Source organism: Cavia porcellus, unplaced genomic scaffold (assembly GCF_034190915.1).
Source record: "Cavia porcellus strain 051 isolate PalLab524CR breed Dunkin Hartley unplaced genomic scaffold, mCavPor4.1 scaffold_14, whole genome shotgun sequence".
Lineage (NCBI taxonomy): Eukaryota > Metazoa > Chordata > Mammalia > Rodentia > Caviidae > Cavia > Cavia porcellus.
In genome coordinates, this window is record NW_026947497.1 from 70924790 (window position 1) to 70952750 (window position 27961).

Consider the following 27961-nt stretch of genomic DNA (forward strand, 5'->3'; position numbering starts at 1 on the left):
TAATACACAGCAGCAAAACTATCTGTAGTTGATGTAATCATCTGTGTAGAAATCCTAAGGTGCTTATAGAAATCTACTAGAACTAATGAATAAATTAAGCAAGATCACAGGAAATATGGCTAATATACAAAATATGAACAGAAAATTACATCTAAAATGATAAAGGTATTTGTGGCATTTTTTTACAAAATCAAATACTGCAGACTGAAGCTAACACATATTTGGACACAGAAATGTTCAAAGTATATCAGAGGTAAATTAAAGTTATGCTAATTAAATGGAGCTGTAGACCATGCAATATTCTAGAATACTGAGCACAGTAAGCATCTAGATGAAGTAGACACATATGGCTATCTGATTTTCAAAACAATCAAACAAATAAAAAAACAGGAGAAATGATATAGATATTTTTTTCAAAAAGTGGTGTTGGAACAATTAGATGTCCATTAAAAGGAAGAGGAATTTTGACTTTTACTTCACACCGTGTACAGTTGACCAAAGAAAATGGGCACAGACCTAAAAGTTAAAGTTGAGACTATAAATTTCTTAAAGAAAAAGTAAAAATTCCTTTTAAGTTAAATCACAGTTTATTTAAGATGTAAAAAAAAGAATTGTAAAGGCAAATTATTGATAATTCTTCAAAATTAAATATTTTAGAAAAGCAGTAAAAAGCCATGCCACAGAATGAAAGATTATCTATTTTAAAAACATATATCTGATAGAAATCTTTTATCCAGAATAACATAAAAACTCTTACGATTCAATGACAGGAGGGACCCAACTAACAAACTGAAACTCAAAAAATCTGAACAGTTACTCCACAAAAGAATATAAACAAGTTCATAAAATAATATGAAATCAATATATTTTTATTTGTATTACATAGAATCTGAAAATTATAAAAGAAGTACCTGAAGTAAGTATCGCTTAATAAAATAATCATCAGGGGAACGTGTAAACTGCAGTGAAATTGGCTACATTATACAAGAATGGCTCAAATTTAAAAGAGTCAAATGTGGGCAAGGATGTAAAACCCTCATGTACTGTGGACCGCAGTGCAGAATGGCCCAGCTTCTAAGAAACCATCCAGCAGTTTCTTGTAAACTCAAGTGTATGCTTACCCAGGAACTATACTTCCAGGTGTTCACTCCAAAAAGATGAAACTGTCTCCAAAGTTTTGTACCTGAATGTTTGTAATAGTTTTATTCATACTAGAACTTTAAAGTGTTGACAAATGAATGTTGTACTCAAAGATAAAGCAGAATACTGATAAATGAAAAAAAATAGGTGAATCTCAAATGCAACAACACACCAGATTATAATCTGTATTATCCCACTTATATGAAATTCTAGAAAAGTCAATTATGTTCAAGAATCTAGGCATTTGATTTATTGGGGCTAGAGATGATAGAAGCCACAACTGTGTGAGAAAAGGCACAGAGGAGGAGGGTAGAAATACCCAATATCTTAATTTTTCAAGTGGTTTTACAGTTGTGCATTTCTATCAAGTCCATCAACTTGTACCCTTAAAATATCCTGTGCTTTGAAGGAAATTATACATCAGTAAAGCTGATTAAAAGAAATGAAAACAACAAAATCATCATGCAAGGAAACATAAATTAGGCATCAGAATTATGAAATCTCAAGTCATTGCTGGAGAGCGCAGCAGAGGTGAATTTTAGAAATCCACAGAGGAAGAAAAATATTCAGAGAATCTATATGTGTTCAAATTTTCAATCTTGGTTGACTTAAATCCTCAGAGCATTTAAAATCATGACCTAAATCAGCTCACTTTTTTTGTGATAGTGCAGAAGCCTCGAAAATTGGAAAAGATGATAGAGCTCTTTGGTGAAGGATAAAGACTGTGGCCAGGGCTAAGGAATTATTAATACACTAGAGGTCAGAGAGACTGAATTTGGTCCTGAGGGGGAAAAAAAACAAACATGAATGGTACTGATTTGCCAGCAGTGAAGCAAATAGCCTGGCAGGCTTCACTTTGTAAAGAAAAGGATTCTTCTAGACCACATGACTGCCTCTACTTTTTGACTAGCAAGCTTGGTGGTTTAACAGGAAGGGATAAACACGGTCAGACAGTTTGAGTTGGTCAAATATGAAACCCTCACATTAACTTTGGAAAACAGTATCAGATGCAACAGCTGAGAAGCAATACCCTGGCATAGTGTAGAGAACAGAGAAAAAGCAGGAGTTTTCCAACTGGACAAGGAACAGCACACAGGAATTGTGGGTGATGGATGTATTTGAAAAGTTTGTACTTTTCAAATCCCTCCTCATTCCGCTCTTTTCGTTTTCAAATCTATCACTTGCTTTCTCTATCTCCAATAAAATGAGAAAACATTATACTGAGAAGCAGAGCATTTCTGTGTTCCATGTTAAAAGTTGAGAAGATTGTTTTCATTTCGAGTTCTCTTAGAAAGCAGCCTCAGTATTTTAAACTAGAAAACTCTTTTAATCAAAAGTACAAACATTTGCTCTGCTGAGCCAAGAGAATGGCCAGGTGAAGCCACTGCAGTTACCCGATGTGGACAGCAGGAGCAGTCGGTCTGTGTGACCTCAGGCAAGTCCTCGCTGTGCTTAATTTTCTTATCTATAAAATGGAGATAGTAATAATGGCCCATGATTTGTTATCTGTGATTCTGAAATTCATAAAGCTCCAAAAAACAAAAACTTTTTTTTTTTTTTGCTTTGGTTTTCTAAGTTTGTGGTTCACTCTTTTAGTAGTGAAATCCAGTCCTAACTAGGAGGCAAAGTCATTTTCCCCAGGTGGTGTGAACATTTCTGGATTTGTAGAAATGGGAATGTTTGCTCATGGAGCTCTGCCTCCATCTCTGGGGAAGGAGTATATAATGCGTGTTTTAAGAACTTTATTCCCATTGTAAAGTCTAAACAATTGGAGATTCTGAATCTCTTGCTCCCCAGGGGTTCAGTTGTATAATAATCTTCCTAGGTATTTTATGTGAAGATTGAATTTCTAGGAATAGAGCTCAGTAAATGATAAAGCTATTATTATTGATCATTACTGAAGTTCAGAAATTAGGTTTATCACCCCCAATCCTAAGAATGAGCCAACATTAATATTTAATGCTATCTAATCTTATTTTTAATATTACTGCAGTTTGGTCTTTCAAGTTTGATCTGTGCTATAATAATTACTGCTAGGAAATGTTCTTCCTAAGAAAGTATCCTGCTTTAAACACTTTTTTTTCTTCAATCTTTATCTACTTAGAAAAAATGCTCTATTTACTGTCAGGTTTTAACTGACAGATTATTTTCATTATAGTTCGTATTATGAAACTCATTCTTATATTAAGGATTATAGATATCCCAACTAAAACACAAATGGATATGCTTATTTCCTTGGAGTACTCCATGAAAGTGAGTTCTTAATAGGTTCTCAAATAATGCTTTTGCTTTCAAAATAATTATTTAAAAATGCAAGAACCAAAATATCCATCCACATTTCATTCAGGGTCTCCTAAGCAGAATTTTATTTTTGTGGTTGATTTTTGGCATGCTTCCTGTTCCTTCAGGCTATGTAAAACCGTTTTGCTGTGTTTAATCCTTGGCTTATGGGCATGGAGCACTGAATTTGCAATGCTCTGCTAGCACTGGGAAATTTTTAACTAAAAATTTCATATATTGAAATACTTGGGAGCGAGGGAAAAATATTCTATTTCAAAAGGAAGAGATAAATTCGTCATTTTCAAGGTACTTTTTGGGAAGATGTTTGCTTTTAGTCAGAGGGTGAGATGGACCAATAATGAAACCTTTGGCCAACGTGGGTCATGTTCCCCTTGTGTTTCCCTGGGGAGGACGTCGCTGCCAACTTGTGGCTGCAGCCTGGATGAGTGTTTACCCTTTGTTTGGATCCGTGTTACTAGGTGCCCCACTGCTGGGCAGGATTTCCATTGCCTTGGTGTTTCTGCCCCAGCATCTGAGTGAAGAGGAATGTGGCAGAGGGGCCCTGACCCAGAGAGCAGGAGTGAAAGGGATTCGTAAAAGCATGGGTCTGAATGGAGAGTTTCTGTTCTGATGGGCAGGGGGAAGAGGAAGTGACATAGGATGGGACCTTTACTTTTGTCCCTTCTATTTGGTTCTTGGTGTCATGCTTTTTGCTCTTTATTTTGTAATTCTCCAAGCAGCCAGCTGCCTCTGGACTTCTCCCTAAAGAAGGCAGAGTGGGAAGGAAAAGCTTCCCCCATTTGTGAGATACTCACCTGGCTCCTTTGGTGCCATGATTAGCTGTGTCACATTAGACCCCGCATTCTGAGGCAGACACAGCCACATGTCCCTTCTAGCTTTTGCTTTCTCTTTTCTTGCAACATCAGAAAATAAGTCCACTGACTGAGGGGTGCTGTCACTTAGCAGTTTTCTAGCAGCTGGCTTTAGATAAAACCTTTTCAATCTTGGCCAGATATTCCATTTTCAAAAACATTCCTGGAACCCTGGTTTCTATGAACCTCTCAGCAGGTTCAGCCTGCAGCCCATCGGTTAGGTGTGCCATGTTACAATTAAAAACATCAAAATAAGGGTAGCTTTGCTACTTACATTCACGACTATATTATGTCGGCCCAACACAATCCCTGTTCACTCAGTGTGATCCAGGTAAGCCAGGCATCTCTACCTCCCTTCTCTGAGAGTGAGCACACATTTTAGGGTGTGATAAAGGCAGGATTAATTACAATCTGCAGTGCAGAAAATTTTTCAGTTCATGAAAGCATTGTATTCCCATTTATTTTCTGTTCATCAGTGAGGTTTCTCATGGTATTATTTTTTAAGTCCCTCTGAAGAAAAATGCTTTTTTTCATCCTACAAAGAAGAAAATAGGGAGTGGCATAAATGAGCTATCTTTTGGAAACACAGGATTTTATTTAAAATGGAAAAGTATTTATTAATCTGAATCATGAACAGGATTTCCTATTGTAAGATTTCCAGATATCACATAAGTAACCGTAGTGTCAGGCAGCCAGAAAGGTACAGTTAATGCAGGTATTCTAATGGTCTCCTCTTGTTTCTCTCCTTCCTCCACCCTGGACCTGTCTCTGAGCAGTATTCCACAGAACTGAAGAAGCTGTACTGCCAAATCGCGAAGACATGCCCCATTCAGATCAAGGTGATGACGCCACCCCCTCAGGGAGCTGTCATCCGCGCCATGCCCGTCTACAAGAAAGCCGAGCACGTCACCGAGGTGGTGAAGCGGTGCCCCAACCATGAGCTGAGCCGTGAATTCAATGAGGGTAAGGGTGAGGGCAGGCGGCGACTGCTAGGCCCCTGGGAGGGAGTGATGCTGTGAGCACTCGTGTTTGGTACCAACCTGTCTGGTTCGTACTTCTGCAAAATGGAGTCTACTCACTTTGGCTTTTTGGCTGTGAAATATGGAAGGATGATGTTTGATAAATTTATACTTTTGCAGTGACTGAACTGCTTAATTTAATAGTTATGATTACTGGATTACCTGGACTGGTCTCCCTACTGCTTAATTTGTTTTGTTTTGTTTTGTTTTACTTTTTTTTTTGAAATGAGAGGGCATAAGCAGAGCAATATGGTGGTTTTCCAGCTCGACACAATTACAACATTCTGCAGTTTTAGTGCCTTTCCCAGAGTGATTTTTCAATCTGTAAGTGTTGAGAGCTGGAAAGGCAAGAGGATGGGGGCATCAAAGAGGAGAAATAATTAACCAAGTTAAAGGGAGAAGAGGAAAAACGGAAAAGGAAATGGGAATGCAGATACTGAGTACGAGAAGGAGATAGGAGAGTAGATCTTCCTGCAGAGGTGGGCACATGAAGACCGTGCAGCAGGGGCAGGTGGTTGAGCTCTCCCTTTAAACCGTGTGTCCCTGCCCACACCACGTCTCAGTTTCTGAACCTCAGATCCAGTGACCTTACAGAAGTCACTGTTTGCAAAGGTCCCCTTAGATCTGCCATGATGGTTCTGTGAAGGAAAGCTAAGCAGAGAATAGTGAAGAGCAGGACAGAAGGACAAGAGAAAGCGCCCAGAGTCATCTGAGCACGTGTGGCATGGGAAGTGTTGGCAGTCAGGATATTTAGAGAAAAATATTAGTGTTATAAATATTGATAGGTATCTGGTGTATGTGAGTGTAGGGTCTGTGCTAGATTATAGAGAAAATCAGTGGAGAAAGAAAGAGAATGAGTAGAAATTTTAAAAGGGAAGTAGTGAAAATCCTCAACACAACTATATTTTACATATTAATTTCTATTCCTTGTACACAAGGCTGAACTAATGATACCTTTGTGTCTTGCTTTTCTCCTACTGATATCCACAAATAATATTCCATAGAAATTGGCTTCATTATCTGGTTACCTATTTGTGTTCCATGAAAATTACTATTTTGTAAAATATTGTTAGCTGCTGCTGCTTCTCCTCCTACTTCTTCTATCTTCTTCTTCTTCTTCTTCTTCTTCTTCTTCTTCTTCTTCTTCTTCTTCTTCTTCTTCTATTTCTTCTTCTTCTTCTATTTCTTCTTCTTCTTCTATTTCTTCTTCTTCTCCTTCTCCTTCTCCTTCTCCTTCTCCTTCTCCTTCTCCTTCTTCTTCTTCTTCTTCTTCTTCTTCTTCTTCTTCTTCTTCTTCTTCTTCTTCTGCTTCTACTTCCTCTTCCTCCTCCTCTTCCTCTTCTTCTCCTACTCCTTCTCCTCTTCTTCTCTTCCTCCTCCTCCTTCTCTGCTTCCTCCTTCTCCTCCTCCTTCTTTTCCTTGGTTTATGTCAAAATAGATGACGATACTGTAAACGACATCTCTAATGTGCTTAGTTTTTTACGTTTACTGAGCAGTTTTCATAGAATATGGTTGCACAGCTAAAAGATGAGAACGGTTTTATGCCTTCTAGTTCTTGGGGCAGTTTCTTTCTTTTGGAGGGCTCCCAAATATCACAATTTTGCAAGACTTTGTGTAAGATCTTCTCCAAACTTGCTTCCCTTTTCTAGTCCTCAAAATGAGGCTCCTCAACACAATAAATCCAAGTTTCTTAACTTTATGAGTAAAGTAGGATCTAACCACCAAAGAGGAAAGAGGAATAAACAAGGGAAGTATATCCTTGTGACTTTCTATCTTGTCTTTTTCTTTTCTTTTCCAGGACTGGGATCAGACCTGGGGCCTCCTGCATGCTTTAGTCAAATCCTCTATCTTTGAGCTATATCTCCAATCTTAAATTTCTTCTTTTTATTTACTATTTTTTCCAGTTGAAAGTCGTACATTTTCTCAAACTTATGTTCTTTAAATTCATTAACTTCTTTGTTTTTCTTCCATTTTCAGACAAACCAGGCTAAATTCCCTTCATGATTGGGGTCATACAGTTCTATAAAAATCGAGATAGTTAACCTTAAACTCTGAAGTCTAGAAATACCCTCCTAAATATAACTGCAGCGCTTTTTGTGGCTAACAATGTCGAGGTATCTTCTTGTTTTAGGTGTTTGGCAAAAGAATCCACTTCTTTTGTCAAGAATGGTTATTTCCTTTATTATTCAGGCTGTCACTCTGATCATCAACAGTCTGTCCCAGGATTTCCATTTTGTTTACAATATTCCGAGTATAAGTAAACTAATCATTTTGTCTTTTTCTGTTCTGCAGGACAGATTGCCCCGCCTAGTCATTTGATTCGAGTAGAAGGGAACAGCCATGCCCAATATGTAGAAGATCCCATCACAGGAAGACAGAGTGTGCTGGTGCCTTACGAACCACCCCAGGTAAAAAGTAAAACAAAGAAGACAGATTGATGACAGACACATTGGTTCACTGGGTAGACTTAAGAAAATGTTACTGATAGTGATGAGGGGTGTTTCTACCATCTCTCTCTCTCTGTGTTAGTTCTTATTATCAAATATGTAATTTGTTGATATTTCCCTGGTCCCTCTTTTCCATATGCCCCCCTTTTCAAGTGCCTACATATTTACTGAGTTAACATGAAAACTTGAATTTTGTACATGTTACCATAATAACATAGTAATTGAACTGGAAATAGGGTTTCTATCCAACTGACAACAGACTCAGTAGTAGATGTGCACTGGTACTACATATAAGATTCTGACACTGATTTGTAAGTGGGAGGATCTATGAGGAATCTCTTAGCTGACTTTTTCCTAACAGATAGTAAATCTGTAAGTCTGTTATGCATAGCAAATTTCTGTGATACAAACCATAAAAGAGCGGTGAAACCAAAATTTTATTGGCTTGCTCTGTGGTTCTTTGAACATAACTGTCCCTCTGTGAACTTCAATTTTCTTATCCATGAATGAGCACTTTAAAAGAATGCAGATGTGCTATGTACATGTACTGATGCCCACCATAAATATAATAATTTTGTGTAAACATGTACTGATAAAGAGTAGAATAAAAAATAATCTAGATAATTCAGTTCTGAGGCCATTTTACAGTCCAGAATGGAAATTTATCCTCAAATGTTTTATACTGTTTTGCCTCGCTGGGGAAAATACAATTGGAGTGGCCTGCTAGTTTTGATAACTTTTCCCAGCTCTCTTATTAGTTATACTCATGTCTATGCTATATAACCTGTATTCTGGGTGATTTGGATCAACATACACTAAACTGGGTCAAAGATCAAAGATCTGATAAAACCCATCTCACCTATGTTGTTTCCAATGTTTTAAACATTAGCTTGAAGCTTCCCACAAGGCAAAGGCAAGAGGAATCCACAGTGGATGTCAGGCATCGCCTTCCTAGAAGGAGGCGGATGCCTCCATTTGCAGTGGAATTCTTTCAAAGGAGAGAAAACAAGAAAGGAGACCATCAGCTCACACCACTGTTTACATAACCTTTCCTTTGCTTCTGTGCACAGGTCGGCACTGAATTCACGACAGTCTTGTACAATTTCATGTGCAACAGCAGTTGTGTCGGAGGGATGAACCGCCGTCCAATTTTAATCATCGTTACTCTGGAAACCAGAGAGTAAGTGATATTTATCAAACTGTCCTTCTACCCCTCATCAAGGGCAGAGGGCAATGTGACATTTGTGTCTCATTTTTATCACTGACTTTGGATGCATGGTGGAGAGCCGACCTAAGTTTTGTCATTTGTCCTTTAAAGTTTTGCTGTGAACGCTTACATAAAAAAGTAACCAAGTAGAAGAAGAGGGTGGATAAAATTAGATGAGGGGGGAAAAAGAAGTAGGAAGGTGTACAAGATTCTTCTTACCTGAATTCTTGACATGTGACTGGGATTGTTTTTGGTTAGACAATCTTTGTTTTTGTGTGGCCCTGAGGCATTTAACAGTTTCTTTGAGTAAGTCTGGGCTGCCTGAGGAGATTTTATCCTCAGACATCCACTGGCTTAACTGAAGTTCCCTTCCAAATATGTAGCTAAATACAGCTGTTCAGCTAATGGCTTGGTGGTTCTTTGCAGAACAAATGGAATGTTATTTACTAATACTGCTGGTGGCACACAAACACTTTTGTGTTCTGCCAAGTGCTTTGTGGACTTTGCTCAGAGCAGCCACAGCTGCATGGGTGGCTATGATGAGCCTGTGATGACCAGCAAAGACTCCAGGGGTCCTCAACAGTCTTTGACTGCAGAGTTTTCTTTCTCTTTTCTCTAATTCCTAGTGGGCAAGTCCTGGGCCGACGGTGCTTTGAGGCCAGGATTTGTGCCTGCCCAGGGAGAGACAGGAAGGCAGATGAAGACAGCATCAGAAAGCAACAAGTTTCGGACAGTACAAAGAACGGTGATGGTACGAAGCGCCGTAAGTAGATGTAGTGGCCAAGTGGGGTAGGGTTGAGTCTTCAGCTGATGGAGAGGTTTGGGGGCAGTGTTGGGGTAGCTGCATGGTGAGAAATAGTACCAAATATGACTTGAGGCCCCTGTGGTAGTGCAAATAGGTATAACATTGGTGGAGACAATGAAATGGACCCCAACTATACGGTGAAGCTTTATGAGAGCAAGGATTCATAGCTACCATTTCTTATTATGGGGATCCTCTTAGTGTGACTTCTGCACTGGTTACATCAACACTGTTCCCTGGGTAGAAATGCAAATTCTTAAGCCCCAAAATACAGCCTCACTGTATCAGAGATTTTGGGAGTGAAGCTCAGTAATCTATGTTTTATAAACCTAAACCATCTGTGTTTTGTAAGTCTCACAAGAGATTCTCATACCACCTGAATCTGGAGAAGCAGAATCTAGCCAAATTGTTGACATCAATTGATCATTCAGATGTTAAGCATGTGGAGTAAAATAACTTCTGCCCACCTCACAACTCAATGAGAATTAAACAGTGAGAAGCCACAAGACAATATTCAGACGTATTTCATGAGACACAGTGTGTAAGGATGCAGAGGAGGCTAATGTGGTTTTTTTCTGAAGGGAGTACGGAGAATTGAACTCAGGACCTTGCACTTACCAGGCAGGCACTTCTGCCACCAAGCTATATCCCCAGCCCACTAATGGAAGCTTTTAAAAATGAAATATTTTAAGGAACCCATAGTGCAAAATAAATGAAAGTAGAGTTGGAAAAACCACAGAGGCACGTGAGCTGTGGAGTGAAACTGGATTCCAGAAGGTGTCTTGGGCAATCCTAATGTCACAACCACAAATATTTTAAAGCATCATTCTAAGATTTAGTTTGTGAAAAAAAGTTTAGTGTTACCACTGGTTGCTATGCAGTTTATATTGTATTTTGTAGAAGCGTCCATTGCCATCGACTCCCGTCTGTAGTTTATGCGCCTCTTGTTGGTTCTTTCTGTATCTCATCAGTCCTCAAAAAACTCACACATGTGTGACATGTATGATACATATGTGTCCATTCTGATTTTACTTCTGTGTCTTCCTGATAACATAGTTCCTATCACTTCCCCAAACACGCTACTTATCTCCAATTTAATGATTTCCAGTAAGAACAGATTATCTGGATTTTGGCACATAAGTTATCTTTATATCCTGGATTCTGGTTGGTGTAGTTTAGGAATTTTTTGCTTATTAATTCCCTTATATTACCAAAAAAAGTTTCTACAGCATGTATATACCTCCATAGGAAATGAGTGATCTGAAAAATAAAACATGAATCCAATTTTTCTCCCTTTTCTTAAGAGCTCTTCTCAGACCTACACAAGAGGCAGTTTCCTGCCTAATTACCTAATCTAAATGCTATTTCCCAGCTTCCTGAGTTTTCTTCCTTTCCTTATTCCTCCCTACCTTTTCTCTACCTCATTACTGCTAAGAATGTGTTTACTATAAAAGCAATTATCACCAAGTAAATGGATGTTTAAGACCAGATTCCTTACCCTTGCGGATGTGTCTGTCATTATGGCTGTCTGTTTAGTATGTATTATTAAATATAGTTAATATTTAATAACTAAATGTGTTTTAACATATATTACTGCTGCCAAAATGTTCCTGCAGTGAGACTTGCATTTCTCTTCCACCAGCTTTTCGGCAGAATACACATGGCATCCAGATGACATCCATCAAGAAGCGAAGATCCCCAGATGATGAGCTGCTGTACTTGCCAGTGAGTCTTCCATGACATTCATGATCGCTTCATCCCAACCTTCTCTGAATCATCTTTTACTAACATCGCTTTCCAGTTATCTGTGTCAGTGGGACAAGAACTATTCTAGTCAGTTGGAAATGCAACCAGAAAATAACACATTTGAGATGACTTATAAATAACAGAAATTTCTTTCTCACAATTACAGAAGTTGGGGGTCTGAGGTCAACATGCCAGCCTGGTCATCTGATGATGGCCCTCTCTTTTGAGCTGCAAACTGCTTTCTTCTCCTCCTTTCTTCAAATGGTGGAGAGAAGGCACGGGAGCTCACTAGGATTTCTAGTATAAGGGCAAGGATGCTGTTCTTGAAGCCTCTAAGTGACCCAAATAACTTGCAAGAGTCCACCTCTTTATGTCATCACTTTGGGGGTTAGGACTTCAATACATGAAGTTTGGGGGTTATAAATATTTAGCTCATAATAGTAGGGGGAATGGAAATAAAGCAAAGGATATATATATATGTATATATATATACATATATATATACATATATATACATATATATACACATATATATTTTTAAATATCAGAGAATCTCCTTTCCTTCCATAGCCTTGCGATATATCAGTAGTATGAATTCTTCTGTTTTCTTTCCCACCCAATGAAAGGTATCTCTTAAAACAATCTTTCTACACAAGTATTTAAAATTTATTTGCATTTCGTTATATATAAATGATAATTATCCCAATAGCATGACCATACTGATTCAGTCCTAAAAGTTTGATAGAAAACATTCACAAAGTTGATAATAGAGTAAATAATTAGAGAATGTTGACTGTGAATTTTGATTGACACAAATGTGCACATATTTATGAGGAACAGTTTGTTACTTTGGTGCATTATGTACCGTGGGTAATTATCATATCAGGGTAATAACCACTTCCATCTTCTCACACAGGAGTCATTTCTCTATGTCTGGAACTTTCATTTTCTTTTAGGGAGTGATATAATGAAAGCCAAGTCAAGCAGAATACTCAATTGTGTGTGCATAGCCAGAAGGCTTGACCCAGTTAGTGTACTGGTTGCTTCTACATGGAACATCATCTCTCTCAAAGTCACGGATAAGGTTACTTTGTTAGATTATAACTGCAGTTCATTGAATTCTTGCTCCTCTGGATCTTTGGCGGCTAGAGTAGCAACAAAGTCTGGGTGGTCAGCATAGCCCTTGAGGTCACCTACACTGACACAGAAGCAGGCAAGCAGGACCAAGAGAACTGACTGTATACTACTGCTCCGAATCCAGGCTAAAGCTACTCAACAAGTTTGGGTGTGCCCGCCCTGCCCAGGGCCTTGGGAAACAGACTGCCATTTGATGAATCAGAAGTCATTTCAGCTGAGGTTCTCAGTGCCTTCCAGCTCAGGCTACAGATGCAAATTGATTTATAACCTTTAAATGAAATATTACTCTAATATACTAAATTATTACCAAAGACTTAATTATTTTCTCAGCTAACAAGAAGAACTATCTGAAAAGCTATTTTAAATTAAAATTTCAGCTTATGCTAATGCAAAAGATGCCCTGTAACCATTTACATCTTAAGATTAGTGAGAAATTAATCACCGAAGTGTGGAGGGGAAAAGCAACTTTGTCAATTTAGTGTGTGTGCAGTGAGTATTTGTTGAGTAGCAAATACACTGGGTCCTGAGCAATTACAGTTCTGTAGAACGTAATCCTTGCCTTCAGAGAGATTGCCCTTGACTGGGGACGTGCAGAGTTATAATGCAATAAAAGAGTGGGGCATAGAGCTGGGTGGGATTGTAGAAGGAGGCAGATGCAAACTGAAGACTGGGTCAAAAGAGGCTTCTCAGAGAAGGAAGTCCAGCGCTGCAGTTAACACTAGGGTAACAGGGGGAAAAAAATCAGTCCATCCCATATTCTGGCAAATGCTGCCCCTTGTGCTCAGGGCAAAAACTAATGTGTGAAGATGTAAAGCTTGGTGTTCAAACTTTAACCTTAAACTTGTTAAACTCTTACCTTGCTTGCCTCCTTCTGACCCTAACTCTCTTCTTATTCTTCTAAGTTATAAGAGACCCTCTAAAATAGAAGCTCATTTTTTCCCTGCTACAAACTTGTCCTTCCAGACCTAGTCACAGTCGATTCTTGTTTTGTCACCAGACAGGCTCCTAGGAGGTTCCCAAAGAGATGATGGGCAACCTAAACCCACCTCACCTTTACAATTAAGTGCACAAGTAACTCAGATATTTTCCCACTGTGCATATCTGTGAATGACCCTAAAGTGCCAGGAGCATTGATTTCCGTGTTACAAGTAAATGTTTGCAAGCAGAACAATTAGAATGAACAGAACCAGGCACGACGAGGGTCACCTGTGCTTGTTACTGATAGTTCTGTTCTGCAGTTCTTCATTTGTTCCTCTCTTTCTGTCTACTCTTGCACAGGTGAGGGGTCGTGAGACTTATGAAATGCTGTTAAAGATCAAAGAGTCCCTGGAGCTCATGCAGTACCTTCCGCAGCACACGATCGAAACATACAGGCAGCAGCAGCAGCAGCAGCACCAGCACTTACTTCAAAAACAGTGAGTGTGTTATGTGTCCCTTTCGGCATGAGCAGGGGTGATTTTTCTGCATCAAAAAAGTGATGGCTGATGGACAGTGTAGAAGATGGCACTGTGTGACGGCCGATCACAATAGGTTCTGATAGATTTTGTGTGTGTGTGTGTGTGTGTGTGTGCTTATTTTGCAGTTTAAGCCATTTGCATATCTTATAATCTTCTATTTGAGAGATTTACCAGTGTTCTAGAATGGAATCAGAGATCATACTAACAGAGTTACTAACACAATTCCAGTAACCATATGTGTCTTTAAAACCATAAAAATCTCTCATCCAAATGGATTGGCTGGTACCTCTTTGGGGATGCACAAAAGCCACTCTTGGGAATATTGCTGGAGGCTGGGAGTGACAAAGATGTTTTAGTACACAGTGACTTGTTCGAGTACTTTGCTGAGAAGGATTCTGAGACCTAATGCACATTCATTAAGAAAATGAGTGTTGATGAAGAAAGCAACATTTTTTTGCCATGTTTTAGTAGTCTCGCTCCAGATATTCTTGGGCAGTACATTTTTTTTTTACATAAACAGGCAATATTTTGCAATCATATTAGCATATATTTGCAACCTATTTATAAATCAAATTTTACCTTGCCTCTTGAATGTTTGATGATGTTAATTGTTTTGTGACAGACAAGCATAGAATGGCTATTATGAAAGGATAGATTGGCCAATCAATAGTCTGTCTATATTTATCGTTTGCTAGTGAAGAATAATCACTTGTTAGTTTTGTTAAGATATTGTACATATATTGGAAGCCTTGTCAATCTCCACATAAATCTAAAAGATACCAATTTTAAGACTAGTTGAGAAATTCAGACATTCAGGTTTGCAGGAAAAAAAGAAAAGAAACCAAAAAAGTATCTTGCCTGAGGCAAAGATGATCTTTTGTGCTAGAAATACAAACAATAAATAATGGTTCTTTTCTTATTCAGAATTATCCACTATAGCGAGATAGTTATGAAAAGTACATTAAACAGGCCCCTTAGTCATGTTTAAATCAACCTAAGTGTGGGTTCAGGAGTCTCCACTGTGTTCCAGACGGAAGACCCGCTATGAACATACCTTTTAACTGTGTGAACAGTTAAGGGATATGCAACAAGCATGTTCTATCTTCAAAAAACTTTAAGAAATTTGAGCATTTAAGACCCTTTTTGGCTGGAAGGACTCTTTCAGTGTGAGAGCTTGGCAACTCATATTTGTACAATTTTGTGCAACAGACTGATCAGAAAGTTTAATTAGGGACTTCCTTGGGAAGACAGAGTACTGTAAAAGAGAATTAGAACCTGGGGTTGCAGACAGAATTCCCATTACCTGTCATCTGGATTCTTTTAGATATCACACGAAAATACACTTTAATATATTCCAGTGCAAAACTGATTTAGTTCTTATGAAAATTGCATAACCAGGATCAAAGAAACACAGACCTGAACCATTATGACAGACTCGGAAAGGATAAGTGCCTTCCCTAAGTGTGCATGTCATGGAATTATGAAACACACCCAAACTGCTTTCAGTTCACTCTGGAAAAGTTTGAAGTAGTCAAAGTGACTCCAGAAGAAATACCCAGGTGCACATCATGCTGACCTAGTTGTTTCATGATAATCTTTTTCTGTGTTCTTTTTTTACAGTTAGCAAAAAAGAGTCTAATCATCTAGCATAAGGGCCTGCAAACATTTTTTTTTCCTATAAAACATTGGTCATAAACATTTTAGGCTTTTTGGTTCAAGTGACCTATTGCCTTTGCTCAGTTCAGTAATCATAGCAGAAAATCAGCCACAAGTATTACATTAATGAATGAGATGACCATTCCAATAAAACTTTATTTTGGACTTGGAAATTGAATTTTGCATTTTTCTCATGTCATGAATTATTTTCTTCTTGATATTCCTATAAAGTATTTTAATAATTTTACTAAGTGGTTCAGATTTGATCTTGTGTCTAGAGTTTGCTATTCTATCTTGTAGATAAGTAAGTGGCCGTGCTTTCATTTTTTCATGTGCACTTTTTTTGATAGGTGCCTGTGGAAGTGAATTGGGAATTTTGATATTGTAAAGTGAAGAAGTAAACATTTGAGAAAATCCTAAAGTGACTTTCAAAAATAACATTTCAGTACCTACCAAAAAACCCTGCAGCCTTTAATAGAGATTCTTTTTGTCTCAGAAAGTGAGGCATAGCTATTCAGATATCAAACATAGTTAGCAGAAACCCCTTAGCAGATAAAGCTGCAATTGCTGACTTGTTCCACATTTAAAAAATGTTCATTGAAGATTTGCTAGGTAAAAAGCATTAAGGATAGAGACGAGAAAGATGGATGTCCTACCTCCCTGTACTTTGTAATTTAGTGGATTTTAAATTTCAAAAGAGCTTTTAAAATAGCCTTTAAAATTTAAAAAAGCTCTGGAATTTTTCTTGATATTACCTAAGCTAATAAGACTATTTAAAATAGCATCTGTAGATTATACAAAAGAAAGGCTTGTCTAGTTCAGTGGTGGAACACTGGCATGTACTTTTCATTTTTCTTTTAAGACAAAAGATGCTGATATGTGAGTAGTCTTTTCCCAACAGAACCTCAGTATTAAGGTTTAATTGTAGAGCTGTCGCCTTGTGATAAGTAAGTGAATTTTTTTACCTCTGAAGTGGATTTTTCATCTCTAAAAGGTTTGCTATCACTGCTGCTCTGATTTCTTTGTTTGACAAACTTTAAAATCCAAGAGAGCTGACATGCATTAGGAAGATATTCTTTTGTTTTTGTTTTTTGTTTGGTTTGGTTTGATTTTGGTTTTGGTCTTTTGATGTTTTGATTTTTTGAGACAAGCTCTTATTATGAAGTTCAGGCTGATTTTATCACTATGTAGCCTGGGCCTCGAACTCCTGGCAGTCTTCCTGCCTCAGCCTCTCCAGTGATGGGATTATAGGCATGTGCCACTATCCTTGCCTATTTAGAGGCATATTCTACTTATGTTAGTTTATGTTCCATATGTGAAAATGTAGAGCCTTCTGCCCCTATGGTGAGTTTATTTTCTTATTGGTTTGCATTTCTCTAAAGAGAATTTTATTATTCATATTTTAAAAACCAGTCTATTTTGGGCCTGGAGATTTAGCTCAGCAGCATAAGCGCCTGCCTTGCAAGCAGGCAGTCATGAGTTCGATCCCCAGTACCGATAAAAAAGAAAAAGACAAAAACAAAACAAAACAAAACAAAAATCCAAAAAGCAGTCTATTTCATCAGAGAAGAAAATGTCTTAAAATTATGTTAATAAAAAATAGTCCTAAAAATTGTAAGTACACATATGCATTTTTTGCATGTATAGGTACAGATAGGAATTAGTTCCTTCATAGTTTATTGGCATATTAATTTTGAAATATCACATGCATGTTTTTGATTTGTTATCTCACAGCTGTGATAATTGATGCATGGAGATTTAACAGACTGCAAAATTAAATCTGAGAAATGTAGACATTTGGTCTAATTATGCTTTTGTAACACTATATATACTTGAGTTTCCAAGGACTGATATGCATCTATATCAGTTCTCCAGTTGCCTATTCTTGGGCTAAGTTTTTTTTTTTTTTTTCCAGCTCTTATTTTCATGCAAATCTCTAAGAAAGCACATAAATGATTAGACAAAGAAAAATGGAAATCTGATTTCCTCCCAATCATTTGAAATGAATAAATCAGCTTGGAAAATGCCTATAATACCCTATGATTTCCTTTCCAAAGCATAGTACCCATTTAATGCTGGTAAGGAATCAATTTTGCATTTTTCTTTATAGTACGGAGAAAATTGGTGACTCTTCATTCTATAAAGAGATTATACTTTATAGAATGTGATTGTAAAATATTTTCAGTTTAATTGCTTCTATCAGTTGCCTACTGTGTGTTTCTCTCTGCTTGCTTTTCATTTGTGCATGGTTTTCTTTTTTAAAAAATTCTTTCACAGTTACCTTCATGATCATAGGCTGTGCAGAGAATGGATTTTATATTGAGTTGCTATGAGTCAAATTGTTACAGACACAAGTACTCTTTATACTCCTCAGGAAGAAATTTGATTTCAGCTAACGTATCTACATTATATAAACAGAGGCAGTTCTGTTCAGGGAAGCTAGAATCCCATGGAGGACAAAACATACCCAAAGTTTACCCTGGACTCTTTGCCTTGATATTTCCAAAGGGAATTAATTAAGTATTAAGTATTAAGCATTAATACTTAACACAGCTGTGTAGAAATTACTTGACAGAAGATGTAACAGTCTTTAATATTTGGATTCAGACTATTTGTTTTTCTTTTTCTGTAGCTTAACGCGTAGTAGCTTCTATTCTCTATTTAGGCCAGCATGACTTTGCCTCTCTCTCTTGCTGAATCTAATTCTTCGTTTCCTTTGGAAAAGTTTTTTTTTTTTTTTTTTTTGAGTTTCTAAGGACTGAACTTCATTTACATTTGTACTGTGTGTGACATCCCAAGGCACTCTCCTACCTACCATTTCTCTCATGATTGTGGCTTACAAATAGTATAAGAGAGCACACTAGTACAAATAGTATGTAAATAGTACAAATGAGAAAATCTTGCAACAGAGCAGGATTTTCAAGACTGTAGATTCAGCTCCTCATCTTACACCAGGGAAACTGAGGCCTAATGAAATATGCCTCTAATTACCTAGCCCATTCAAAACAAAACTAAGGCTAGAGTCAAATTTCCGGCATATAACTATTTGCAATGATTTGGTCTGCCTTCCTAGTTCAGTTGTAATACTAATCCAAGGCAAGCATCAATCCCAAAGGTTTGGTCCTTTTTAATTCTTGCTGTTTGTTTGAACTTAAAGTCCAGGTTCATGGGGCCATGGTTGTGTTCTAGAATGGTAATATTGTTTTTCCCTCAGCTCCATGTAGCTAAGAGAGAAACAAGAAACATTTTCAAGATGACTAATATATGAGACGGCATAGGACAAAACTATTCAATCAAATAGACAATATTAATATTGTATTTCTGAGAGACAGCTTCTGTATTTCTAAAATAGTTGTTTTAAATCACTCACTTTTCAGGCTTACAAAACAGATAAGTATTGGTAATTTCCTGTTGCTCAGCCTGATAGTTGTCAGGAAAATGTGTGAGTTTGTAGTTTATAGTGTTTTTAACTTCTCAACTATATCCAGACATTTTCAGGGGTGAAATTTATTAGCTCTGAATTGATACAAAAACCTGCAGAGTAACTATACTTAGATCAAAACATTTCTCTCAATTTGTACATCTCATTGCAGAAATAGTCTTATTAGTTCTAACCGTGTGGACGCCTGTGGTCTATCTACTTTTACAATGCCTACAAAGCTAGTTTGATGGCTACATGTGGTCTCATGCTAATCTTTGCTACATAATAAAGCCACAATCTTCAATATAAAAAAAAAGAATCAGAGCTCTAGTTTTTTACCTGGCATTAAATTTTTTCTTTACTAATTTGTATTTTGGCAAATCTTATTAAGAGGACAGCAATTTTTTCTGGTTTACAGAGTCAAGGAAAACTGGCTTTGTACCTTTGAAAACAGTAAGCAATACTCAAAACACCAGTCTGGGAAAAACTTCCCAGCCTTTTTATGGAATTGCATAACCTTTAGCAAAATAAAAGGGCTTGTTCTTGGCATCTTCGTACATAATTGATTTCTTAATTATGCAAAAGTTGCTTTCATGAGTTATATATGATATATGCTTTTTGAGGCCAAGTTTGTGACTGAAAGGATTAAGGTATTTATCCATCTGAATCTGGGCACATATAAAATGCTCATTAATAGGACTTTACAAATGCATGATGACACAGCCCCCTATAGATAAGATCACATTTCCTCATACTTCATAGTTCAGCTAGACACGAACAGTAATGAGGTATAATAATTGGGCAGATGACATTCTGCAAAAGATGAAAGTTGGATTCTTTTTTTCAATTAATTGAGTCCAGTAAAATTTATGCCAAGTCCTGTACTAAGCATCTTGACCAACCCTGGCTCCATAATCCACGAATGAATCACCTTGTGGAACTTGTTAAGAGAATAAATGCTTAAACCCCATGTTGTCCTCAGTAGGGATCTAGAGAAATGCTTAAAAAAAAAAAACTCCAAAGATGATTCTGATGCGTACTTCTTGTTAAATACTTGTATTTTACCTCATTTCTTCTTCATAAAACTATGGAGAAGAAATCTTTGACTCATTTGAAGGATCAGAGATAACTTCTCGGGCTCTCTGTTTCATCTATCCTATGATCATGAAGGTTGGCAGAGTGTGTTTCTGTACTCACTTGTTTTGGATATGTGCAGTCTTAAGACTTCATCTTTTCTTTTTTCTGATTCCTCTCTGCAGTCTCCTTTCAGCCTGCTTCAGGAATGAGCTTGTGGAGCCCCGGAGAGAAGCTCCGAAACAATCTGACGTCTTCTTTAGACATTCCAACCCCCCAAACCGATCGGTGTACCCCTAGAGCCTGTCTCTGTATTTTCAACGTGTGTGTTTGTTGTGTTTTCATGTGTGTATGTGTATGGGTGGGTGTGTGGGAGTGTGTGGGTATGTGTGTGTGTGTGGGTGTGTTTGTGTATCCAGCCATTAAAAATAGGACTTGAAGACCTTTTGACCCAGAGACCCAACTTCGTGAAGGCACACAGCCACTAGTGAGAATCTTTTGAAGGGACTCAAAAGTTATAAGAAAGGACGATTTCTGCAGACTGTGTCCCCTTACCTCCAGAGTGGGCAGGGCGCGGGAGGGGAACCATGTGTATGTCTGCTGGCTTCTTTGTTGTTCCTGGGAGAGAAGGTGTCCCATGGGAAATGGGACATTAAGATGTGTATCAGAACCCTTTTCTGTTATCTTCCTTTGTGTTTCTAAAACTCATAAAGAAGCTTTTGAGCAGGTCTCAAACATATGATGTCTTTTTAAAAAAAGAAAAGGAGAAAAAAGTTGTTACAGTTCGTGCATAAGTACATTGTAGGTGACTGACAGACTCAGGCCCTTTGAATGCTGGTCATGCAATAAGATTGCAAGTAGCAACAAACTGAGGTGCCAAGTGTACTGCTGGGCAGACAGTGGTAGTAACCCTAGGCAGCCCGTACTCGGGTGGGATGTTCTTTTCTTCTCTTTGAGAACTTGCACCATTAATTATCTGTCTTTGCTCCTCATATGTAGGTAGGAAGTTTATTAATGTTGCATCAGATCCTCTCTCTGCCACCCTAAATCAGCATCTGATATGATATTTTTTGCATATGAAACCCTCGAGACCCACCCCCAAACTGTTGCTTAGACAGAGAGGTAAACTAGCTTTTTATTACAATTGGAAGATAAAACGATCCGAATCATATTGTTCCAGGTACTTCTTGCTTTTATTCAATGCTCAAAATAGAGTTCAAACTCTTCTCACCAAATCCATGATTAATTTGTTTAATTAGAGCTCTGGACCCTCAGTCCTTCCTACCATAAAACCAACCAAACTATCACTACTATTCCAAAGCATTTATCCAAGAAGCTTTGTGTTTTAAGTACTGAGTAAGCAAACAGGTTAAAATCAATTCTCCTGGAGTAGAAATTATGGGTAGGGAAAGTGGATGATTTTTTTCCTCACTTAAAGAAATGAGAGAATTTGGATCTTTCCATCTTAAAAACACATTTTAAAGTAACAATATAAAGTTGAACCCCATTCCCATCTTTGCACACCAGGTAACCAGCACTTTACTCTGTGTCACCAAGGCAATGATTTCTTGTTATTGAGGCTATTGCTTTATGGATGTGTGATTTTAATTTTCAATAAACTTTTGCATCTTGGTTTATCTTGCAGTTTCTGTTTCTGCCTCCTTTGCTTGTTTCCCCTGTAAATACTAAAACATTTTAATGTGAGTGAAGTATCATGTGTCGGTCTAAAGAAGGGTTGTAGAACTGTTCCTTTGGTCCCACTTTTTATTTCTTCTCTCATTCTTTGGTGTTTATTTAAAATACTGTATATCAAGATCATCAGTCTGAAATGTTAATTCAAATGCCTAAAGTAATTTAAAAATATTTTAACCCTATGAATAATTTCTCCCTGGGTCACCAATTTCTCCCTGGGTCTCCCTGGGTACTGTTTATTAAAATCCATCAATAAGGCTGGGTTATATGTTAACAAAATGTAACAAAGTGACTAAAATTAATTGAAATTAAATCATGTTTAGTAAAAAGTTGACTTCTATGACAAAAGTTTTAGCAAAATTAGATTGGAAATCTATAATGGAGCCTTTGTTTTTCCAATTAGTTCCAAGCTCATAAAACTCCAAACGAATTTGTTCTAAACTAATCTAGTAGCTTAGATAGGTACATAAGGAAAAAAAAATTTTTAAATAATTACTTACTGTAAATAGTCACAAAGAGTACATTAGTAAAATCAGATGGTCTTGTTATTTTTGCAGTGTTTTCAATTGGTCACAAGTCATTTGAAGGGTTAGTTTAATATTTGTTTTATTACAGACTTTTTTCTTTCACCTTATTTTTATGGAAATCTCATGCAAAAATGCTGAAACTTATTTGAAAATTACAACTGATCTACTAGGGAATCCATGATGTACTTTTTAAAAATATTAATTCAATAGCTAATGAGTTTATATTTATTTTTAATTTTTATTAGTCTGTTTCCATTACATAATGATTACGTTTTTCATGGGGAATTGGTGCATGTACATAACACATATCATTTTTTTCCCATTTGTTTATGGAAGCATGATTACTCAGCTAGAAAGATAAGTCACAGGAAATGCTAGCTAGGAGGAATTTAGGAAAGGTACAATTCCGTTTTTTCATGCTTCAAGCCTCACCAGGCTCCAATCACCACCACCACCTTTTTTTTGTTTTAATATTTTTCATACTAGGAGTGTTCTGCTGCTTTTTTGTTGTTGGTTTTTTTTTTTTTTTTTTTTTAGCATCCTTTTCCCTTCTCACAGTCTGTACTATAGAAATTGTTTGAAGGAATATACATAGGCTGAAGTATAACTACATTCTATTAAAGAGTTAATTTTTAATTAACAGAGAAAGATTCACAGGGCTCTTTGAAACAATAAAGGATAAACGTTGTGTCAGATTTTGACACTGCCACATAAATAGTCACTAAAGTTGGAATCGGGAAAACTTATTTCCATTTGGTATCATCTAAAGCTATTTTTGGCTCTGAAACTCTGTGCTTTAGTTTTAGCATGTCCACAGAAGCTTAGGCTGTTGGAGTGAACTAGGGCTTGGTTCCACTTGGGCTTATTCTCAAAACAAGACAGAGACATTTGAGACATTCCCTTCCATATTTTGTTTACAGTGAGTTCCTAGAAAATTCTAGCTGAACTCCAAAGTAAAAAATCTCAGATGTAAACTATTTGCCCTGAGAAGAACTACATTTTCACATTTTTGATATTTGGGCTTTTGGTTGGGGAGGAGGTTTTTTATCTTATAAGATATAAAAACCAATACTTGCGTTGGGTGGTAATAACGTTTGCTTGTGTTCGCAAGTGTGGAGAGGCTGCGATAGGAGAACCACTATGGTTTGAGGCCAGCCTGGGTGATAGTATAAGACACTGTCTTTTTTTTTTTTTTTTTTTTTTTTTTTTTGTCTTTTTCCTTTTTATCGGTACCAGGGATCAAACTCACCACTGCCTGCTTGCAAGGCAGGCGCTTATGCCCCTGAGCTAAATCCCCAGCCCCAAGACACTGTCTTAAACAACCAAAACAAACCAACCAAACATGTTTCCTTGAATATTATTTCTTTCTCTTAAATTTCATGAGAAAGTTTGAAGACTGTTTCGTCAAGTATAGTGACATTATATTTGTAAGGACCATGAATTCATGAGTGGGCCATGAGTTCAGTCAGGAGATGGTATTAACCTAATCCTCAGTTTGGGTCCTGGGGATTCATGAAGAAACACACTGCCCTCATTTCACTCTTTGCAGCTTTAAGAGTCTCTTCCGGACTGCGTTGAGAATCCCTGAACTTTCCCCACTGTTACACCTTTGCTCATCTTGATTTCTGCATTTGCTGACATAAGACTCAATGCCTCAGGCTGTTTCTTTTTATTAGTACATAAATTGGTACCTCTATCACCTCGAGCAAATACTAGAATATTAGTTATTTCATAGGGAAAGAGTAAAAAGACTCAGTTTTTGCTGGAGTACCTACAAATCACGGCATGATACACAGGACTGTTAAGTGATCTCATCTGATCCTCTTAGCAACTCGTCCAAAGTAAGCATAATACCTGATTTAAAGATTAAGAGGGATGCAAGACAGACTTACATAACATCCAAAGTCACTTAATTAGCTTGTGTCAGATCCAGAAGACGACCTTGATAATCCACCTGACTCAGAATCTATGATCCTCTCTGGTCATCTGTGATGTCAGACCTACCTTCTCAGACTAGGTGCTTTCTGATGTGATAAACTAATAAAATAGCCACAATAACAAACAATAATAGATGATCTAATACAACTGTCAAAAATAATGACCCCAAGAGAAAACAAGTTGTAATAGGATACAGAATGCCTTAAATGCAACTGAGGATTCAGGAAAAAATTCAAAGCTCATACATATTTTTTTTCCATCATGGTCACTGAAGGCTCAAACCATTTCCATAATAGCTTGCTGTATTCAATTGGTTTGGAAAAATTAGGAAGACAGGTGGAGGCTTCTTTAAATTAGAGGGCATAACCGGCTTCTGGAATATGAACTACTTTGCAGTGGGCAAGGACAGTAAAGAAATAGGAGCCACCAAAGCATCTCTTCAGTGCTCTACTCTGGACTCTGCTGTCCTGAGGGACTTACAGATGTTCCTACATGGATCTAAATGAACTGTCCTTTTATACCAGGTTCCCACATAAGAATGAAATAGAAAGTGCTGGGTAGACGCTGGAGTGACTCCCTGTACTATAGTTCTTGGTTCTTGCCTACCTTGGTCATCCATAATATGCTTATCACTTCACCTGCTTCCTGATTCTTAACCCTGTTGCCCACAAGGGTTGTATTCTTAAATAAGTGTAACAGAAGGAAAGAAAAAAACTGCTGTAGTAGATGCCTGGAGACAGAGAGATTTTGTTTGTTTGTTTTGTTTTGTTTTTCTTCAAGTTTTTGTTTTTTCTTTGAGCCTCATATATAGTCATCTCTATAACACTAATCATAATTTCCTCCTATCCACTTCCTGCCATGCCATGACAATGGCCACAGGAATATTGTCATAATCACTTAAAACATGGAAGAGATGGAAGAGAGCTGGGCATCCTGGGGTATTATACAGCTGAGAGGATTTATTGTGTGAACAGCTGTTTATTCATTTTGAGTCCATATGTCGAGTACTTGAGAAGGGTTCCAGAAAAACAAAAAAAAAAGTCAATGGCCTGCTAGCTTAAAGGCATCAAGGACTATACAGAGCTGAGGATTTGTGGATTTTACAAGCTCATGCTAATTTATGCAGATGAATGTACAGCATATTGTTTACCCTGACTGTGCTCTTCAGGGATAAGGAGTAGAGGCTTTTCTCGTTCCTGGAAATTATGGAGAATACAGGTTGGTGTCTCTAAAGGCCACCTCCTGTCACACTCAGGTACTTACAGCCATTAAAATTTTTTTCAAGCATTGCTCTCTGGGTTTGTTTGCCAGGTGGCTTCATTTGCAAAGTCTCTAAAATTTGTACTATCTATGTGTGAAAACAAAACCCAAAGAAAAAAAAAGAATTTGTTCTTTTAATGGGACTATGGCAAAAACAGGAAAGGGGCAAATAATAGCATAATAATAATAACTTTTTTTTTTGAGAAATGTTAAAGGGGAGGTATTCTCTCCCCAGATCAGAAACATGTTCAGTCAAGCCTTCATTTCATGATCAAAATAAGGACTTCCTGTAAATGCTCCAGATTGTCCCCATCTTCTCTTTAGTTCTCATCTAGCCTTTCAGGGTAGAATACGTGACTGTGCCCTTTGTAGCTGCTCCTCTAGGACCGTCTCAAAGAGGGTGTCATTTCATCCATTTTTCCTAGTTCTAACTTCTAATACAAACACCAAGGGTCTATAACTACAGCCTCTATAGTTTCTCTTTGAAAAACAAAAACAAAAGTGTTAAGTACTTTACAGAGAGAGCACTAGATTTCTGTTATATGAGGGAGGAGAGCTTAAACTTTGATTATCTGACCCTGTTTTAGTGTACCACCTTAGCTTTATATTAAAAGGAAAAGGTATATCGGCCAATTATAAAAACTCATCTCTAACAACAGTACAAAACATGAGGAGGGCCTGGGGATTTAGCTCAGCGGCATAAGTGCCTGCCTTGCAAGCAGGCAGTCGTGAGTTTGATCCCCGGTACCGATAAAAAGGAAAAAGACAAGAAAAAAAAAAAAAAACATGATGAGCCAATTGTAATCAGTATCCAAACTGAGAGTTATGATAAACAGAAAACTGTTATTTTTCCCTTTTCTTTTCGTTTTCCCCTTTTCTAGGAGACTTGTAGAAAGGAGGTCAATGGAACAGTTACTTGCACCCCTGGGTTCTCCCCTGTGGTAGGCCATTGGTGTTGAGATGGGTCCATTCATTGCCCATGAGCATCCCAGATGAGAAAGCATGTTTCTAACTTGGGATTTCTGCATGATGGCAGGAAGTAAGCAAGCCAAGTGTCCCGATGATGGGCTTCCCAGTTACTTTCTGTATATCCCCAATGGCTTGAGAAGCTACAGGTGGATCCTCTGCTGCGTTTGAGTTTGGCAAGGCCACACCCCTCATTGCCTTTGTGTCTTTGCTCAGTTTTTTGTCCCTTACTGAGTTCAAGAATAAGAGAGAGATAAAAGATGGAGAAAACAGCAAGAGAAAAAAAGAGAATGTAATTATTTTCCTTTTCACAAAGGAGATGCTTGAGAAAGATATTAAGCTGTGTACTCTACACATTCAGGAATGATACGATCCAGTCATTGCTTTTTAATCCTTTCTTAACCAGGAAATATTCTCCACTAGAAGCACAAATAACTTCTTGTAATTCATGCTGGAGGAATTTATCGCAGGTGTATGCTTTGAGACCGTACTTTAATCTGTGACATGTTAGAAGTAATGCATCCCTTCTCTCCAGTGTCCCATGCTGACCTTCATCCCCCTGTGTGTGTTTCTAGGACCTCAATGCAGTCTCAGTCTTCATACGGTAATAGCTCCCCGCCTCTGAACAAAATGAACAGTATGAACAAGCTGCCTTCGGTGAGCCAGCTCATCAACCCCCAGCAGCGCAACGCCCTCACCCCCACCACCATCCCCGACGGCATGGGAGCCAACAGTAAGCACATCTCCCTTTCCTGCATCTAAAGGAAGAGCAGTCTCATGTAGGAGAAGACTGCTTGGGGATGGGGCACAGGCTTTTTCCTAAGCCAGATGAGAAGCACGGTGATACAGATCAGACCCAAGTGGAATGAATTCCTGTCTCAGAGTAAACCCCTTGCTCTTGAAGTGTTTGTTTTTATTGTGAAACACACTAGTAGAGATGAAGGAGGAGGTTGTGTCAATAGGAACAAGGATCTCTATGAGGGAACTGTCTGCTTACTGCCAAGCTGGATGGAGGCCCTTCCCCTCCCAACTCTAAGATAGTCAACTGAAAATGCACAAAATATGTGGGAAGTAACATAAACTTAACCTGTAAATAAAGGGATTCTAATCTGGATTCTTGTTTTTTTAAAAAAAAAATTAGCTGTGGCATTATGGAACAGTCACTTCTGTGCTCTGAACTCAAATTTCAATCCAATAAAGTAATGATTCTACATACTTAACGTGTTACAAAGCTACGTCCGGACAGTCTTAGCATTCTCATCTACTCTATTCCACAAGAGTTCGGGAACGAAGTGTATGGAAGGGAATGACCTTTGCTTG

General features: G+C 37.7%; 1 protein-coding gene across 5 annotated transcripts in view; it reads left to right on the forward strand.

Moving 5' to 3' along the window:
• Nucleotides 1–27961, forward strand: part of Tp63 (tumor protein p63) — a 208315-nt gene that overhangs the window by 171373 nt on the left and 8981 nt on the right. For 2 of the 5 annotated variants that reach the window (XM_003477086.4, XM_013140762.3), the window contains 7 exons: nucleotides 5069–5255; nucleotides 7604–7719; nucleotides 8829–8938; nucleotides 9592–9728; nucleotides 11410–11492; nucleotides 13929–14065; nucleotides 27217–27374. In XM_003477086.4, coding sequence (XP_003477134.1) covers nucleotides 5069–5255; nucleotides 7604–7719; nucleotides 8829–8938; nucleotides 9592–9728; nucleotides 11410–11492; nucleotides 13929–14065; nucleotides 27217–27374 — 928 coding nt within the window. Of the gene's footprint in view, nucleotides 1–5068; nucleotides 5256–7603; nucleotides 7720–8828; nucleotides 8939–9591; nucleotides 9729–11409; nucleotides 11493–13928; nucleotides 14066–20443; nucleotides 21877–27216; nucleotides 27375–27961 lie in introns of those variants that run through there. The other 3 variants (XM_023560332.2, XM_005006874.4, XM_003477087.4) reach the window with 3 other exon arrangements.